This window comes from Eriocheir sinensis, chromosome 16 (assembly GCF_024679095.1).
Source record: "Eriocheir sinensis breed Jianghai 21 chromosome 16, ASM2467909v1, whole genome shotgun sequence".
Taxonomy (NCBI): Eukaryota; Metazoa; Arthropoda; class Malacostraca; order Decapoda; family Varunidae; genus Eriocheir; species Eriocheir sinensis.
In genome coordinates this window covers 11,001,526-11,018,329 of record NC_066524.1, presented here as the reverse complement: position 1 = coordinate 11,018,329, position 16,804 = coordinate 11,001,526, and the positions used below count along the sequence as shown (strand labels likewise).

General features: G+C 47.5%; 1 protein-coding gene across 1 annotated transcript in view; it reads right to left on the bottom strand.

The window, feature by feature from the left end:
• Positions 1-16,804, bottom strand: part of LOC126999160 (serine-rich adhesin for platelets-like) — a 40,593-nt gene that overhangs the window by 14,574 nt on the left and 9,215 nt on the right. Inside the window, 9 exon segments of the mRNA XM_050861489.1 lie at positions 2,100-2,220; positions 2,284-3,274; positions 4,818-4,937; positions 6,003-6,141; positions 6,418-8,075; positions 9,832-10,025; positions 10,027-11,657; positions 13,037-15,785; positions 15,951-16,463. Coding sequence (XP_050717446.1) covers positions 2,100-2,220; positions 2,284-3,274; positions 4,818-4,937; positions 6,003-6,141; positions 6,418-8,075; positions 9,832-10,025; positions 10,027-11,657; positions 13,037-15,785; positions 15,951-16,463 — 8,116 coding nt within the window.

The following is a 16,804-nucleotide window of genomic DNA, read 5'->3' as shown; positions in this document are numbered from 1 at the left end:
GAAAAGGGGAAATATATTGCTAAGGGAAATCAAAGAGAAATGAATGATATGTATGATCACTCTGTGTTTCTGAAGGGGAAATATATTGCTAAGGGAAATCAGAGAAATGAATGATATGTATGATCACACTGTGTTTCTGAAGGGGAAATATACTGCTAAGGGAAATCAAAGAGAAATTAACCTGGTAGCAGGGGGGATCATGTTTCTTAATGGTCCCTCTAAGCGAGTAAAATGAGAAAAAATCATCACTCACACAAACCATTTCATAATATATATCAAAGCTTTTGTGAGCAATTTATGTATCATCTATTTTGGGGGGTTAAAATCATGGCACAAATTTGGCCCGCCACTGCTACTGGGTTAAAGACATATATGAGTTACAGTGTGTTTCTGTTCTTAGAGGGCAAGATAAATAGCAAAGGGAAAAGAAGGAAGGAAATCAGAAATGGTAGATATATATACAAGATTACAATTTGTTTTTGAAAGGGAGATAAACTGATATATACTTGAGATTATAATGTGTTTCTGAATGCAGCTTGTCGTTAAATTTGTTATGAAGGGGAAAGGCAGAGGAATTAACCCGTGGGCTTGGGCTATGGGAAAGCAGAGAAGTGGCTGAGAAACGACAAAATTACACTGCATTTTGAGACTAAGAAAAGAACATAGAACGTACATCAGAGTACTCCTCTCATAACCATAAAGCCGCTAAAAATATTTACTTTTACTCAAACTCCATTCTTTTTGGGTGGTGTTTGTTACAAAATAAACAGTCTCGTGATGCGTGGCATCTAACTGAGAGTCGCTTGTTGTCTACTATAGAGAATTTGACAAGTGATTACTGTATGGATAGCTAATTCAGTCTGCCATGACCTTAAAGCACCACCTATGACAAAAATGCCCACCTCAAGATCACTCACCCACCACAATGACCCAGAGCATTCATGGTGGGTTGCGCTATGCCACCACCGCCTACAATTAGCTCGAATTAGGTGTTTTATGGCGAGCCCTTTTTAGGGTCCACCGTACCACAGCCATGACTCATGAAAGCCCTGAAAAGGGTCCGCTGACGTTCTCGGGTTAAGGAGGAATATGAGATTAAAGTGTTTTTTCACTCTCTCCTTCAATAGAGAAAAAAAAGTGAGAAAAATCTATCACTACAGGTAAAAAAGAGAATACCTGCATATACACTGACAAACTACATGAAAGAAAACTACAGACCAACTTAACATATTAAAAGAAAATTGAGATAAATACATACATACTCAACCGACTTCATGAGAGAAAGAATAGAAGGAGAGATGGACTAAATAAGGAGAAAAAATAAATAAAAATCAAGAGAGAACTTGGCAATGAGAGAGGTCACTACAGACTCAGTCTGTGGTACTACTGGCTCTTGTCCCAACTGATCCTTTCTTTCAGAGTCTCATCCCTCTAAACTCAGCTTTCTTTTAACAGCAGTACACATTCTTCTTTCTCCCAACCATGAACCATGAGCATGCACATGCACGCTTTTTTTGGCTTTTTAAGTCTCTCACATACAGTACAAGGTACAGTATTAGGTTCAGAGCTTGTTGCGGACTCCATGTGTTTGTTTACATTCCCATGTCTGTGCCCACGGAAAGTTTCCAGGAAACACCACCGTTTGTGTGAGGTGAGCCAAGGCCGGATAATACGATTTTCAGAAAAAACAAAAAAAAAAAAAAAAAAAAAAAAAGTGTGCACCTGAAAGTGCTTAGGTGACAGGTGAACGCACGTTAGACTGTGACGCCATGCTTTTCGCCATGCTGCCCAGCTCACACTCAGGGACGCCCTCAGTCGTGGAGATTTTCATAACAACATCATAAAAAAAAAAAAATTACTTACCGCACAAAAAAGCAGTGTTGATTTTGCTTACTTATCGCTCTAAATTGGGCTACTTTTGGGAACAAAAAATGTTTTTATGGACGTGGGTCAGTGTGACTTCCAAAATGCATATCCCATAGTAGAGATAGTCCCATTGTCATGTCGGTTTCCCAATAAAGGCCGGAAATCCCGCGAAAATACCGAATGGGGATGAAAGTAACTGTAAATAAAAATCAAGAGAGAACCACAATACTTACTCCTTGGCACCATTAGTCGCAGCACTGGTCGGTCGGGATGCCAGTCTGGCGCCATCCCTCTCCGGCACGGCACTCGGCTGGTCCTCCTTTGGCATCTGCACTCTGGCGACCTTGGCACCACCTTGACCACCTTGACGCTGGCACTCTTAACTTTCCTCTTAACTCTGGGGCCCTTGGCACGCACCGTCCTTCCCCTGGGTGTTTGCAGGTGGCCTGCTATGGGGGGCTCCGCTGGGCACCCCCTGGACATGCAAGGCTGTGGCACTTTTCACTGATGCCTCTACAGTGACTTTTTCCAGTGCCACAGTTGTCCCATTTTTGGCATCTAAGTTAAGGGTCTTTGTTGTGCTCCTCTCTGGTTCCCCTTGCTTGGTGGTGGTGGTGGAGGTGGTTTTAATGGTGCTATTGGTGGTGGTGGTTGGGGTGGTTTCAGTGGTGGTATCAACTGTGTTCTGCTTCCTCACCACTCCTCTTTCTGTGGTGTTGGCTGGTGGTGTCTTGAAATTATCTGCTGTGTTCTGCCTCCCTGTGGTGTTGGCTGGTGGTGTCTTCAGGTTATTTGCTGTGTTCTGCTTCCTCAACACTCCTGCCTCTGTGGTGTTGGCTGGCGGAGTCTTGAGGTTATCTGCTGTGTTCTGCTTCTTCAACACTCCTGTCTCTGTGGTGTTGGCTGGCGGAGTCTTGAGGTTATCTGCTGTGTTCTGCTTCCTCAACACTCCTGTCTCTGTGGTGTTGGCTGGTGGAGTCTTGAAGCCATTATTTCCTGTGCTCTGCTTCCTCAACACTCCTGCTTCTGTGGTGTTGGCTGGCGGAGTCTTGAAGCCACTATTTCCTATGCTCTGTTTCCTCAACACTCCTGCCTCTGTGGTGTTGGCTGGCGGAGTCTTGAAGCCACTATTTCCTGTGCTCTGTTTCCTCAACATTCCTGCCTCTGTGGTGTTGGTTGGTGGAGTCTTGAGGCCATTATTTTCAGTGTTCTGCTTCCTCAACACTCCTGCCTCTGTGGCCTTGTTCGGTGATGTCTTGAGGCTGTTCTTTTGCTTGTTGGTGAGGTCTCGTACTTGCTGCTGGAGGGCGTAGATGCTGCTGGCCAGTGTTTTCTTGGTGCTCACGTCCTTGACTTTGGAGCGAGGGGACACGGGCAGGGACTTGAAGCTGAACCCAGTGCCGTAAACCTGCAAGGGAAAAGAAGGAGGGCGTTCAAAGAGACTGTGAAGATATACGAGATAATATTATGCTTCTAAAAGAGATAAGTCAATTAAGGAAATGGAGGGAAATCAAAGAGAACATAAAGATATAACGAGATCACAATGCGTTTCTGAAAGGGAGATAAATTGATGAAGGAAAAGGAGGGAAATCAAAGAGAAAGTAAAGACATACAAGATTACAATGTGTTTCTGAAGGGGCAGTAAATTGATAAAGAAAAAAAGAGGAAAATAAGGGAATGTAAAGATATATAAACAAGCTTACAATGTGTTTCTGAATGCAGTTTGTCGTTAAATTTAATAAGTCTCCGCCAGGTCTCATGTACTGGGTTATGGAAGGTTGTCTTTTGCTTGATAGTGAAGGTGACAGTTTGATGGTTATGCAATAGTGAAAATGAATAATGTTTGCTTTATGCTGTACTGGTGTGGGAAACAGATGATAAGGACAGAGAGATGGTTAGTGAGGAAAGAGTAACTGGGTCAATGTGAATCTGGGAACCATTATGTGGAGCCGTGAAGCGAGGCAAGAGAACACAAGAGGCGTATTTTTTTTTTTTTTTTTTTTTTACAGCAGAGGAGACGGTGCAAGGGCGTAAAAAAGAAAAAAGAAAACAATAATGAAATAAAAAAAGCCCGCTACTTACTGCTGTTTGTGGGCTTTTATGTTTTTTTTACCTTGCTTATAACCCTGAGCTGTATCCTTTACTGTAAAAAATAAATAAATAAAATACTCATCCACTCTACAGGTCCATTTCACTAGAGGTCTCAACTTGACACATTCTCCCTCATTCTCATTCTTTTTAATTCTCATCATGGAGGTCTCTAACACCCTCTCCCTTACTCAGTCATTCTAATTCATTCTCATCATGGTGGTCTTCCTTTCATACTCTTTCCCACGCTCCTCCTCATTCATTCTTGGTGGTCCCTTTCACATCCATTCCCTTATTCAGTCATTCTTATTCATTTTCATCATGGTAGCCTCCCCATCACATCCTTTCCCTCACTCTCACAGTCATCCTCACTCATTCTTGGTCTCCCTTTCACACCCTCTCCTCTTCAGTCATTCTAATTCATTCTCATCATGGTGGCCTCCCCTTCACATCCTTTCCCTCACTCACAGTCTTCTTATTCATTCTTGGTGGTTCCCCTTCATACCTTCTCCTTCATTCTCTTCATAAAATCATCCCCATTCATTCTTCTCACACGTCCAAACCACCTCAATCCATCCCTCTCGTAGTTGCACACAGGAGCTACCCCTTGCCAGCCGATCAATCTTCCTTTTCTCGACAGATTTTACCTTTGTCGATATGGCGTCACTGTTTCGGGGAAGGTTGTGGGTTGTGGTTTATGACTGTATCCCCTTCTTGACGACATATAGCAGCACTGGGGTTTGAACCATCTCACCCTGGGTCTTAACTGCCATGGCTTGACGCCCTAACAGCCTAACCCACTAGACCACAGCGCCCCTCTACCATTCTACCATGTATGTGACTGCCATGACTCGAGTGTGTACCTGCTTGCCGAGTGTCTCCCCATGGTGCTCGAGACGCCTCAGGACCTGACGCTCGGACCTGTACTGAACCTGGATGTGTCCGATCAGCTTTAACTTCGTCTGCAGGGCGCTGGACTTGCCCTGGAGGAAGGGAATGCAAGTTTTCTTTAGTATGTACTGATGTGACTTGTTTTGAAGGGAAGAGTATTCTGGAAGGGGAAGCTTTGTTTGTTTATCCTGGCCTTCCCATGTACTATGGTCTGTTTCATTCCGTCTGTCCACTCACAAACGTAGATGGCACCTGCGCATTGTTAGTTCGTGATTGCGTGAAGATCAACTTTATATTTTCAGTGATACATTTGAATGTTTGTGTATACAAAAAACCTTCAAGTCTTTTATATGAACTGTAGACATGCCAATTTGCATTAATAATCTACCTTATAAGCACACCAAAGAACAATTTGTTCATCACACAGGATAGTCTGTTCAAACTTCAATTCATAGCCTTTCAGATACCCATATTTCATCTCATTCAGGTACATAAAGTGATAACCGACTCTGATGTGTTGCATGTAAACAGCATGGGTGCCTAATATTCTAAATAGCCTAGCATTGCATTCAACAGTTATTATATATTATTTCATGTTATTTTAGTTATTAATCATTATTAACATGCAGTAAATTATCAAAATATCCTTTATATGCACTTGCAGGGCCAGATATCTTTTAATATACCTGAAATGAGCTATCAATCAATGAATTTGAAAAAAACATAGATCGTCTGAGCATGATGTGACTACAATATTTGATATAAGCTTGTCTTTTCGTGTGCTTGTATGTTAGATTATATTGATGCAAATGACCGAGTTGTTTTTTGTATACATAAACATTCAAATATATTATTGAAAAATAAGCTTGAATGTCTATCACAACAGTTGATTTTCACGTATTCACGAACTAGAAATGTGTGGGTGCCACATCCATAAAAATTCCTGCTTTATTGGTGGACAGATGAAATGAAACAGACTATAGGAAGGGCAGGCCGATGAGAACCTCTGACACACAAAATAAACACAGAGGGAAATATCAACAGGAACTGTAAATTCTCTCTCTCACACACACACACAAACACACTAGGAGGCAGTAAGGCAGGAGCTATTAGGGGAAAAAAAAATTAAAAATTTATCAAGGAGAGTCAGTCCATGCCTCATATTGACTCTCCATCTCCCTCAGCTTTGTCTGCAGCTCTGAGATGCTTTTCTTGAACTCCTGCTGCTGCTGCTGCTCCTCGCTGACCTCCTTCAGGAGTTGTCCAAGCTGCACGATCATCTTGTTGATCCCGCTCCTGAAAGACACGAGAGGTAATAATGACAGGGTAGTGGGGGTAGTAGTGAAGGTAGGAAGAAATATTAGTAGTATTAATAGTAGCAAAACAATGACAGTAACAATAGCTATAATAATAATAACTGATCCAATCACTGATGGCTGATTCACACAACCCATTTTTGTTGACACATGTAAGAAATTCTGACAGCATTAAGACTGCATCCTGCCTTTCAGAACAAAATCTCTCTCTCTCTCTCTCTCTCTCTCTCTCTCTCTCTCTCTCTTTGTAACTCACTTTTTTTCTTTGTACTCATTCTCCACTCTCTTCAGCTGGGCTTTGGTTGGGTTATCCGTGTCTTGTGCCCGAGCAGCAGTAGTAACAGAGGTAGTAGGTGCAGCTGAAGCAGAGTCCTTCCCTGCTGAATCAGTGTTGCTCTGTGGCCTCACCATCTGGACCCTCCTCACCTTCTGCATGGTGCCTGAGGGGAGGACTGTGCGCTGGGGTACTCCTCCTCCTCCTCCATTCTGATTACTAACAACTGCCCTGCTCTGGTTTAGCGCTCCTGCTGCCCCTCTGCTTACCGTACCTGCTAAGGATACAGAGCTGGTGGTGGTAGTGGTGCTGGTGGTGGTGGAGTGACTGGATTTGACTAGAGTGGATTCTCTCTCCCCACTGTGACTGGCTGTTACTGGTGTCAAGTTGATCAGCTTCTGTGTTGCTGAAGTCAATTTGGTTTTGGTTTCTTTTTTACTTGGTAACTGTGAGCTAACCTGCTTCTTGGTGCTCCCCTGTGAAGGAACGCTGCTTCTGTTTACCTCCACAGGGGATGATTCGCGCGATGCCTCCCCCCGCACTACTCTGGTCTTGTTTTCTATCCTCCTTATCACCTCCTCAATTATCTTATTGCATGAGGGCTCTGACACCTGCCTCACGCCAGGCATCACTGGGGGGTCTTGTTGCTTTGTGTCTGTGTCTGACTGGCTGGCTGACCTGCCCTCTGAGGCAGGCTGGTCTGGCGTCACCGTGCTTGGACTCGAGGCTGTGGCAGAGGCTGTGTTTTGAGCTGCCTCACCCTCGCGGATCTGAGCTTCCTTTCCGTTTGTCTTGTTAGTTTGTTCTTTAGTTCGTTCCTCGTCTGTTGTCCTTGGTACCTGCTGCTCTGTGTTTTGGTTCTCCTTCCGCAGTGCATGGCTTGGGTACCTGATGACTGCCTCCTCGTCATCACTTGTTTCCGTTCCTTCCCCGCACTTCAACTCATCCGCAGAGCTCCCTGGCGGCCTGGCACACAACTCCTCCTCCCCAACCTCTGTGCCTTCCTCCCTCACCTCGTCCAGCACCATCCACTCACCCCTCAGCCCCTCATCCAAATGCTCCTCGCTGCTAGTCTCCATTGACACCTCCTCCTCTCCGTCTTTCGCCTCGGTATCTCCTTCGTTCTCCGACACCCTTCCCTCCACGACGACTCTCCTGCACTGTGTCTCTGACTTCTTACTCTTCTGCGTGCGGAGTGCCATCATCCGTAAGGTCTCCTCATCGTCATCCTCCACAGCGGATGCACTGGCGGACGAATCATCCAGAGCCTCCCTGACTCTATCCCCGGGGTCTGTACCCTCGCTGGACAGGTCAAGGGCAGCGTCATTGGATACTTGTATCTGTAAGAGGCCAATGTCCTTCCATGTCACTGCCCTGGTGGAGGGGGATCCTTCACTGCCGGAGGATAATCGAGAGGGGTCGGTGTGGACGGGGCTGCCAACACTGCTCTGGCTGGAACTCTGGGCGATGTCAGGGCTTGTTGGGGCGAGTGGTGGCGGCGGGGGAGGTAGTTTGGGCTGCAGCTTAGCTCTCAATGGCCTCTGCAACATCTTCCTGCGCTGTAGCATCTCCTTCTTCCTGAGCTGCTCCTTCAGCCACCGGTACTCCAACTGCTGGTGGCGGCTCAGGTGGCGAACAGCCTGGGGTGAAGGGAAACATGCCACTTAGGGGGGTTTGCTTACTCTTTCACATCATTCAGACCAAGAACAAAAGTAATCTGGAAGAGTGAGTCGAGGCATAGAAATGAATTACTGTAAGGCCTCGTCAGTCGGCACAATTCAAGGGAAGGTCTTGATAACTTAACCAAATGGCTGGCTTAAGGTAAAGGCCTCTGCCCCCATCCACAAAAATAAAGTATCTACAGTACCCTCCCGAGTTTCGTGCTCACTTCATTTTGCAGGTATGGCACTAAACTCACGGATCGTGAAACTCAGGAAACACTGAAAAAGTGTTTATTAGTTCCGGCCCGTGAAGAAGTTGACTTTTTCCCCCTACTTTACTCCCTTGTTATCTCATAATATATATATATATATATATAAATATAAATATATATATATATATATATATATATATATATATATATATATATATATATATATATATATATATATATATATATATATATATATATATATATATATATATATATATATATATATATATATATATATATATATATATATATATATATATATATATATATATATATATATATATATATATATATATATATATATATATATATATATATATATATATATATATATATATATATATATATATATATATATATATATATATATATATATATATATATATATATATATATATATATATATATATATATATATATATATATATATATATATATATATATATATATATATATATATATATATATATATATATATATATATATATATATATATATATATATATATATATATATAATATATATATATATATATATATATATATATATATATATATATATATATATATATATACCATTAACGGTAAATAAATATATGCCATGATATAAACTCCCCCAAAAAGATGATGCATAAACTGATCACAAATGTGTTGGTATGTATTATGAAATGGTTGGCGTGAGTGGTGAATTTTTTCTCATTAATTCGCTTAGAGGAGCCTTTAACCCTTTCCTTGCGCGTGGTGTGAACACCACTATCCCCTCAGGTGCAGTCAGGCAGCCCAATGGGGGGTCTCTTTTAACCTATGTATCTCGAAAACCATTCATCACAGCTAAAAACCAAAAACACCATTGGAAAGAGCAGGTCCAGATCTATAGGAGTCGGTTATGTATGCCTCTCTTGCGAACGTACATGCACGTTCAGGGAGTGTTGAATGTTAACACTTACGTCAGTGCGTGCGGGATGATCAGCCATATTGAGAGAACTGTGGACATCTCTCCTTCAGATTCTGGCAAGGGAGTATTGCCAACTGCAATATTTACAACTATTTGGTCAAAGAATCAGTCAGGTGATAGGCGAAGCTATGCAAAAATGCCGCTATATTGTGCAAGAACATCCACCAGTTACTCGTCCGTAGATTTGCCGCGCTGGGCTGATATGATTTTTCACCAAATTTAGTGAAGAACCCACTCAATTGGCAATCCTGTGTAGTGAAAATTAGTGTTGGAAAACTTTCATATGCAGGAGATTTGAGTGCGAGTGGAGATTGCAGCGAGCGTTTAGCACCACCAGCAAATATGCCTAACGCTCGCTGCGAGCGTTTAGCAATGAAAGGGTTAAGAAACATGATTAAATTAATTCTAAAGCATCTACAGGAAAAAAAGTTTAAAAAAAAAATCTACTATATGTTAGAGTAAATTATAGTAATAAATTTAAACCTTAACGAATCAGTGGTGTGGCTAACCTGTGGGGTGGAGTCAGCCACCTCCCTGGGTTTGGTGGCAGGGCTGGAGGGGGCTGCGGGGGAGGTGGAGCGGGTGCTAGGGCCAGGCTTGGGGATGGCGGGGTCAACCTCCTTGCTGGTGGAGGCCATGTTTGCATTCCTCATGCTCTTGAGGAGGATGTCGATGCTGTGGCTCATGGGCTCAGCGCTGGGCCCCTCCCCTGCCCTCCCCCTCCTCATCAGAGTCGTCTGAGTCTGACTGCAGGCTGATGATGATGGGCTGGATGGTTGGGAACTTCACCTTGGTGATGTCAAGGCTACTGCTGCTGCCGCCGCTGAGGGGGAAGTCATGTTGTGTGCTGCTGTGGTAGTTGAACTTGCTTCCCTTGGGGTCCAGCCCCCAGCCACCTATGTCTGAGAGACCCTTCCGAGACTCACCCTTGAAGGAGTGTGTGGGGCTGCTCTCCCCACTCCTGGGGCGCCCATCATGGCCCTTCACCACACGCAGGCTCCTGGGTGGCACCAGTGCCTCGGAGGGTTGTGGCAAGGTCTGGGGTGAGGCACGGCCCTCCTGCCCCTCCTTTGCTGTGGTGGTGGTCCTGTTGACAGGTGCTGGAAAGGATGCTGAAGGGGCAGCATTGGTGGAGGCAGTGGGGGGAGTGGTGGTGGTGGTGGCACCCTGCAAGCGCTGCTCCTTCTTCCTTGACATATCAATCAGTAGCTTGGCCCTCAACAGCTCCTCGTCCTCCTCCTCCACTGCTGTAGCTGCTCCTGCTGCTCCAGTGCTGCTGCTGGTCATCTGCTGCTGACTGCCACTGTTGCTGCACTCCTGCAACACCTGCTTCTTACGGAGGCGCTTCTTGGTCCTCATCTTCTTGACCTTGGCCTTGACTTTCTTGCTGGCCTTGGCGGCAGCAGCAGCAGTGGGTTGGTGGCTGCCACTCAGGGGCACCATGATCAGGTTCCTCTGGGGGCATTCCGTGAAGGCTGGGGCTGCTGGTACCCGGCCCTTGGGTGAGGGCTGTTGCTGCTGCTGCTGCAGGACAGCTGACATGAATGCCTGGTACTGCTCTGCCGGCGCGTCCTTCAGGTCACTGCCCTGCCCGGGGGGTGAGGTGTGCTGGGGCAGGGCTGGCTCTGAGAAGGCATACTCTGGCGGGTGCTGCTGCTGGTGCTGGTCCTGCTGCTGGTCAGGGGGCAGGCCCATGGGCAGGCTGAGGGGGCTGGAGGTGTCCTGAGGCAGAGTGTTGTTGTCGTAGGCCTCCATGAAGGGGCCTGGCCAGGGGGTGCTGGCATGGGGCTGTGCTGGTGCCAGCCACTCCGTGCCCTGCCCTGCCTCAGCCTGGCCTTGCTGCTGTTGCTGCTGCTCATCCTGGGGGGCCACCTGCATGGCCTGCAGGTACATGTTCTGGTCAAAGCACCAGCTGTTAATGTTGTGAAGATCGTTGGCTGGCTGGTCAGGCGGCGGCGGTGGTGGCATCATGTATGCCCACTCCACCGGTATCTGGAAGTTGCTGCTGCTGACCCCAGCCGGGCCTTCCCCCGGGGCAGCCTTCCCTGTGTCCTGGCCGGGCTCTGGGGAGAGGGGGCTGTCCTGCACCACCATGGCCTGCCCCCCCTCCTCCTCCCCAGAGCTGTCGCATATCTCCATGTCCACTGGGTCCTGGTCCACGTCTGACCGCTCCTTCCCCCTCCTCCTGCTGTCCTCTGCCCCCTTCCCTCCGCCACCCTCCTCCAGGTAGCTCGTGTTGGTGGCCAGGTTCTCCGAGCAGATCTCCGAGGCTGAGCTGCTGGAGATGGAGATGTCATCAGAGATCTGAACGACTGCTGCGTCAGCCTCCACAGCCCTGCCCCATCCTTCACAAGGATTTCCTGCTGAGGCTCATCCTTCATGCCTGTCATATATATATATATATATATATATGTATATATATATATATATATATATATATATATATATATATATATATATATATATATATATATATATATATATATATATATATATATATATATATATATATATATATATATATATATATATATATATATATATATATATATATATATATATATATATATATATATATATATATATATATATATATATATATATATATATATATATATATATATATATATATATATATATATATATATATATATATATATATATATATATATATATATATATATATATATATATATATATATATATATATATATATATATATATATATATATATATATATATATATATATATATATATATATATATATATATATATATATATAAACTTGATACGAAGTGGCTTTACCGTGTACCAGCGAAGGGCCAAATTTGTGGCTTTACCGTGTACCAGCAACGGGCCAAATTCTTGCCATGATATAAACTCCCCCAAAAAGATGATGCATAAACTGATCACAAATGTGTTGGTATGTATTATGAAATGGTTGGCGTGAGTGGTGAATTTTTTCTCATTAATTCGCTTAGAGGAGCCTTTAACCCTTTCCTTGCGCGTGGTGTGAACACCACTATCCCCTCAGGTGCAGTCAGGCAGCCCAATGGGGGGTCTCTTTTAACCTATGTATCTCGAAAACCATTCATCACAGCTAAAAACCAAAAACACCATTGGAAAGAGCAGGTCCAGATCTATAGGAGTCGGTTATGTATGCCTCTCTTGCGAACATACATGCACGTTCAGGGAGTGTTGAATGTTAACACTTACGTTGGTGCGTGCGGGATGATCAGCCATATTGAGAGAACTGTGGACATCTCTCCTTCAGATTCTGGCAAGGGAGTATTGCCAACTGCAATATTTACAACTATTTGGTCAAAGAATCAGTCAGGTGATAGGCGAAGCTATGCAAAAATGCCGCTATATTGTGCAAGAACATCCACCAGTTACTCGTCCGTAGATTTGCCACGCTGGGCTGATATGATTTTTCACCAAATTTAGTGAAGAACCCACTCAATTGGCAATCCTGTGTAGTGAAAATTAGTGTTGGAAAACTTTCATATGCAGGAGATTTGAGTGCGAGTGGAGATTGCAGCGAGCGTTTAGCACCACCAGCAAATATGCCTAACGCTCGCTGCGAGCGTTTAGCAATGAAAGGGTTAAGAAACATGATTAAATTAATTCTAAAGCATCTACAGGAAAAAAAGTTTAAAAAAAAAATCTACTATATGTTAGAGTAAATTATAGTAATAAATTTAAACCTTAACGAATCAGTGGTGTGGCTAACCTGTGGGGTGGAGTCAGCCACCTCCCTGGGTTTGGTGGCAGGGCTGGAGGGGGCTGCGGGGGAGGTGGAGCGGGTGCTAGGGCCAGGCTTGGGGATGGCGGGGTCAACCTCCTTGCTGGTGGAGGCCATGTTTGCATTCCTCATGCTCTTGAGGAGGATGTCGATGCTGTGGCTCATGGGCTCAGCGCTGGGCCCCTCCCCCCTGCCCTCCCCCTCCTCATCAGAGTCGTCTGAGTCTGACTGCAGGCTGATGATGATGGGCTGGATGGTTGGGAACTTCACCTTGGTGATGTCAAGGCTACTGCTGCTGCCGCCGCTGAGGGGGAAGTCATGTTGTGTGCTGCTGTGGTAGTTGAACTTGCTTCCCTTGGGGTCCAGCCCCCAGCCACCTATGTCTGAGAGACCCTTCCGAGACTCACCCTTGAAGGAGTGTGTGGGGCTGCTCTCCCCACTCCTGGGGCGCCCATCATGGCCCTTCACCACACGCAGGCTCCTGGGTGGCACCAGTGCCTCGGAGGGTTGTGGCAAGGTCTGGGGTGAGGCACGGCCCTCCTGCCCCTCCTTTGCTGTGGTGGTGGTCCTGTTGACAGGTGCTGGAAAGGATGCTGAAGGGGCAGCATTGGTGGAGGCAGTGGGGGGAGTGGTGGTGGTGGTGGCACCCTGCAAGCGCTGCTCCTTCTTCCTTGACATATCAATCAGTAGCTTGGCCCTCAACAGCTCCTCGTCCTCCTCCTCCACTGCTGTAGCTGCTCCTGCTGCTCCAGTGCTGCTGCTGGTCATCTGCTGCTGACTGCCACTGTTGCTGCACTCCTGCAACACCTGCTTCTTACGGAGGCGCTTCTTGGTCCTCATCTTCTTGACCTTGGCCTTGACTTTCTTGCTGGCCTTGGCGGCAGCAGCAGCAGTGGGTTGGTGGCTGCCACTCAGGGGCACCATGATCAGGTTCCTCTGGGGGCATTCCGTGAAGGCTGGGGCTGCTGGTACCCGGCCCTTGGGTGAGGGCTGTTGCTGCTGCTGCTGCAGGACAGCTGACATGAATGCCTGGTACTGCTCTGCCGGCGCGTCCTTCAGGTCACTGCCCTGCCCGGGGGGTGAGGTGTGCTGGGGCAGGGCTGGCTCTGAGAAGGCATACTCTGGCGGGTGCTGCTGCTGGTGCTGGTCCTGCTGCTGGTCAGGGGGCAGGCCCATGGGCAGGCTGAGGGGGCTGGAGGTGTCCTGAGGCAGAGTGTTGTTGTCGTAGGCCTCCATGAAGGGGCCTGGCCAGGGGGTGCTGGCATGGGGCTGTGCTGGTGCCAGCCACTCCGTGCCCTGCCCTGCCTCAGCCTGGCCTTGCTGCTGTTGCTGCTGCTCATCCTGGGGGGCCACCTGCATGGCCTGCAGGTACATGTTCTGGTCAAAGCACCAGCTGTTAATGTTGTGAAGATCGTTGGCTGGCTGGTCAGGCGGCGGCGGTGGTGGCATCATGTATGCCCACTCCACCGGTATCTGGAAGTTGCTGCTGCTGACCCCAGCCGGGCCTTCCCCCGGGGCAGCCTTCCCTGTGTCCTGGCCGGGCTCTGGGGAGAGGGGGCTGTCCTGCACCACCATGGCCTGCCCCCCCTCCTCCTCCCCAGAGCTGTCGCATATCTCCATGTCCACTGGGTCCTGGTCCACGTCTGACCGCTCCTTCCCCCTCCTCCTGCTGTCCTCTGCCCCCTTCCCTCCGCCACCCTCCTCCAGGTAGCTCGTGTTGGTGGCCAGGTTCTCCGAGCAGATCTCCGAGGCTGAGCTGCTGGAGATGGAGATGTCATCAGAGATCTGAACGACTGCTGCGTCAGCCTCCACAGCCCTGCCCGCCCTGGATGGGGACGTGTGGGAGCCCTGGCCACCTGCATCCTTCACAGGGGGTGTCCTTGATTCTTTCAGCACCGAGAGGTCATTGAGGATTTCCTGCTGAGGCTCATCCTTCATGCCTGTCTTCTTTAAGGGGCTGGATGTATGGCAGGATTCCTCCCCAATCCCTGCCTCCTCCTGTGTCTGCCCCTCCCTCTGCATGTCTGTGAGGAGCCTGAGGGAGGACTGGATGGCAATGAGTCTCAGCTGGAGCTCCTCATCGTCCTCCTGGTCCAGCGTCAAGTTCTCGGCACCCTCTGAGGATGTGTGGGAGTCAAGGATTACCTCCTGAACCACCTTCTCTTCCCCCTGCTGCATCTCGGGTTTGGCAGGAGACGTTGGTGTCTTTGGATCCTCACCTGGGGGCCGAGGGATGTCCTGGAGGCCTGGGGTGGGGTGTGTGGATGCTGCCTTGGGCCTTGACAGCAGCATCTCGCCAAGGCTGCCTCTCGGAAGCCTGTTCTGACCCTTGACTATGGTGGGCACACTCTCCGCCTCCTTCACTGGCTTGTCTACCTTGCTGCTGTCCTTCCTCTCACTGGGCCTGGCTTTCGGGGGCTTCTGGTGTGTGCGCTGGTGCTGCTGGTGCGCTGCCTTCCCCGCCGTGCTCTCCTTGGGGCTTCTGCGGCTGTTGTGGTGGGTGGAGGGACGCCGCCTGGGCCCTTTGGAGTAGGTTGCGGGTGGGCGGTGATGGGAGCTGCCATGCTGGGACCCACTGTGCTTAGGGCGGTGGGATGGCGGCTGTGGCAGTGGCTTGCTGGACTCCTTAGCAGGCGGTGGTGGATCGCATCCATATTCTTGAGAGTGTGGCCTGTCGTGGCTCTTCCCAGCCGGGCCACAACGCCTGTTTTCTTTGCCTGTGCAGGGAGGAGAGATAGATATTACATGGATGAATAAGTGAGCTTACTGACCACAGAAATTCAACTATGCAGGTTAATAATGAGGATCACCCATGAATTAGAATGTACACACACTGTTTCATTGTAAAATAAGTACAAATAAGTAAAAACCCCATCACCCACCTCTTCCCTTGCATGGCGACACTGTAGAGACATCATTCTCCTCCTCACTGGGACTACAGCTGATTAAGGAAGAGGAGGAGGAGGAGGAACACGAGGAGCAGGACGATGACCGACTGGAGCTGTCGGGCGAGGGTGGACGACCTTTCCGCGCCCTGTGACCCCCTCTGACCCCACTGACGTCCTTGGTCTTGGCTCTGTATGGGCGTACATGGCCCTCCTGAGGCGGCCCAGCACCTCTGCTCTCCATGGCACTCCTCCACGATGCCTTGGGCCACTTTTCTGAGGCTGTCTGCAATGATGACGATGAGTGGTGTCTTCTACTCCTCTCACCCTCCTTCTCCTTCCTCCTGGGCAGCTCCCTGGCATGTTGCCTTGACGCCTCACCCCTCCGAGGGTAGCTACTGATGCGGGGCTTCTTGGGGCTGGTGAAGATGGCTGTGCGGCCTTTGTCGTCATAGATAACCACCTCGGATGCCACAGTGGCCAGTGAAGGTGTTTTGTTTGGCCGATGGTCTATGGTGGGTAAGAAGGAATGGACAGTTTCATTAAGATGGTGAAAATGAAATAATTTTGGGTAAAAAAGGAGGCATGGAAAGGATGAACATGGGCATGGGCACAGAGAATGGAGGATGAATGCTCTAGGAGTGAGGGTGAAGGAATCACATCCTTGGATGAAAAGAACACATCAGTGGATCATACTGGCCAACCAATGATGGCTTCGTGCTTAACTCCTTCACTCCGGCGACGCCAATGTCGGCGCCCGACAGGCGTCTAACAGCGTCACCATATGGAAAGGGTTAGTCCTCTTCTAAACCTCTTAATCCTCTTCTAAACCTCTAAGAGGAAATGAAACA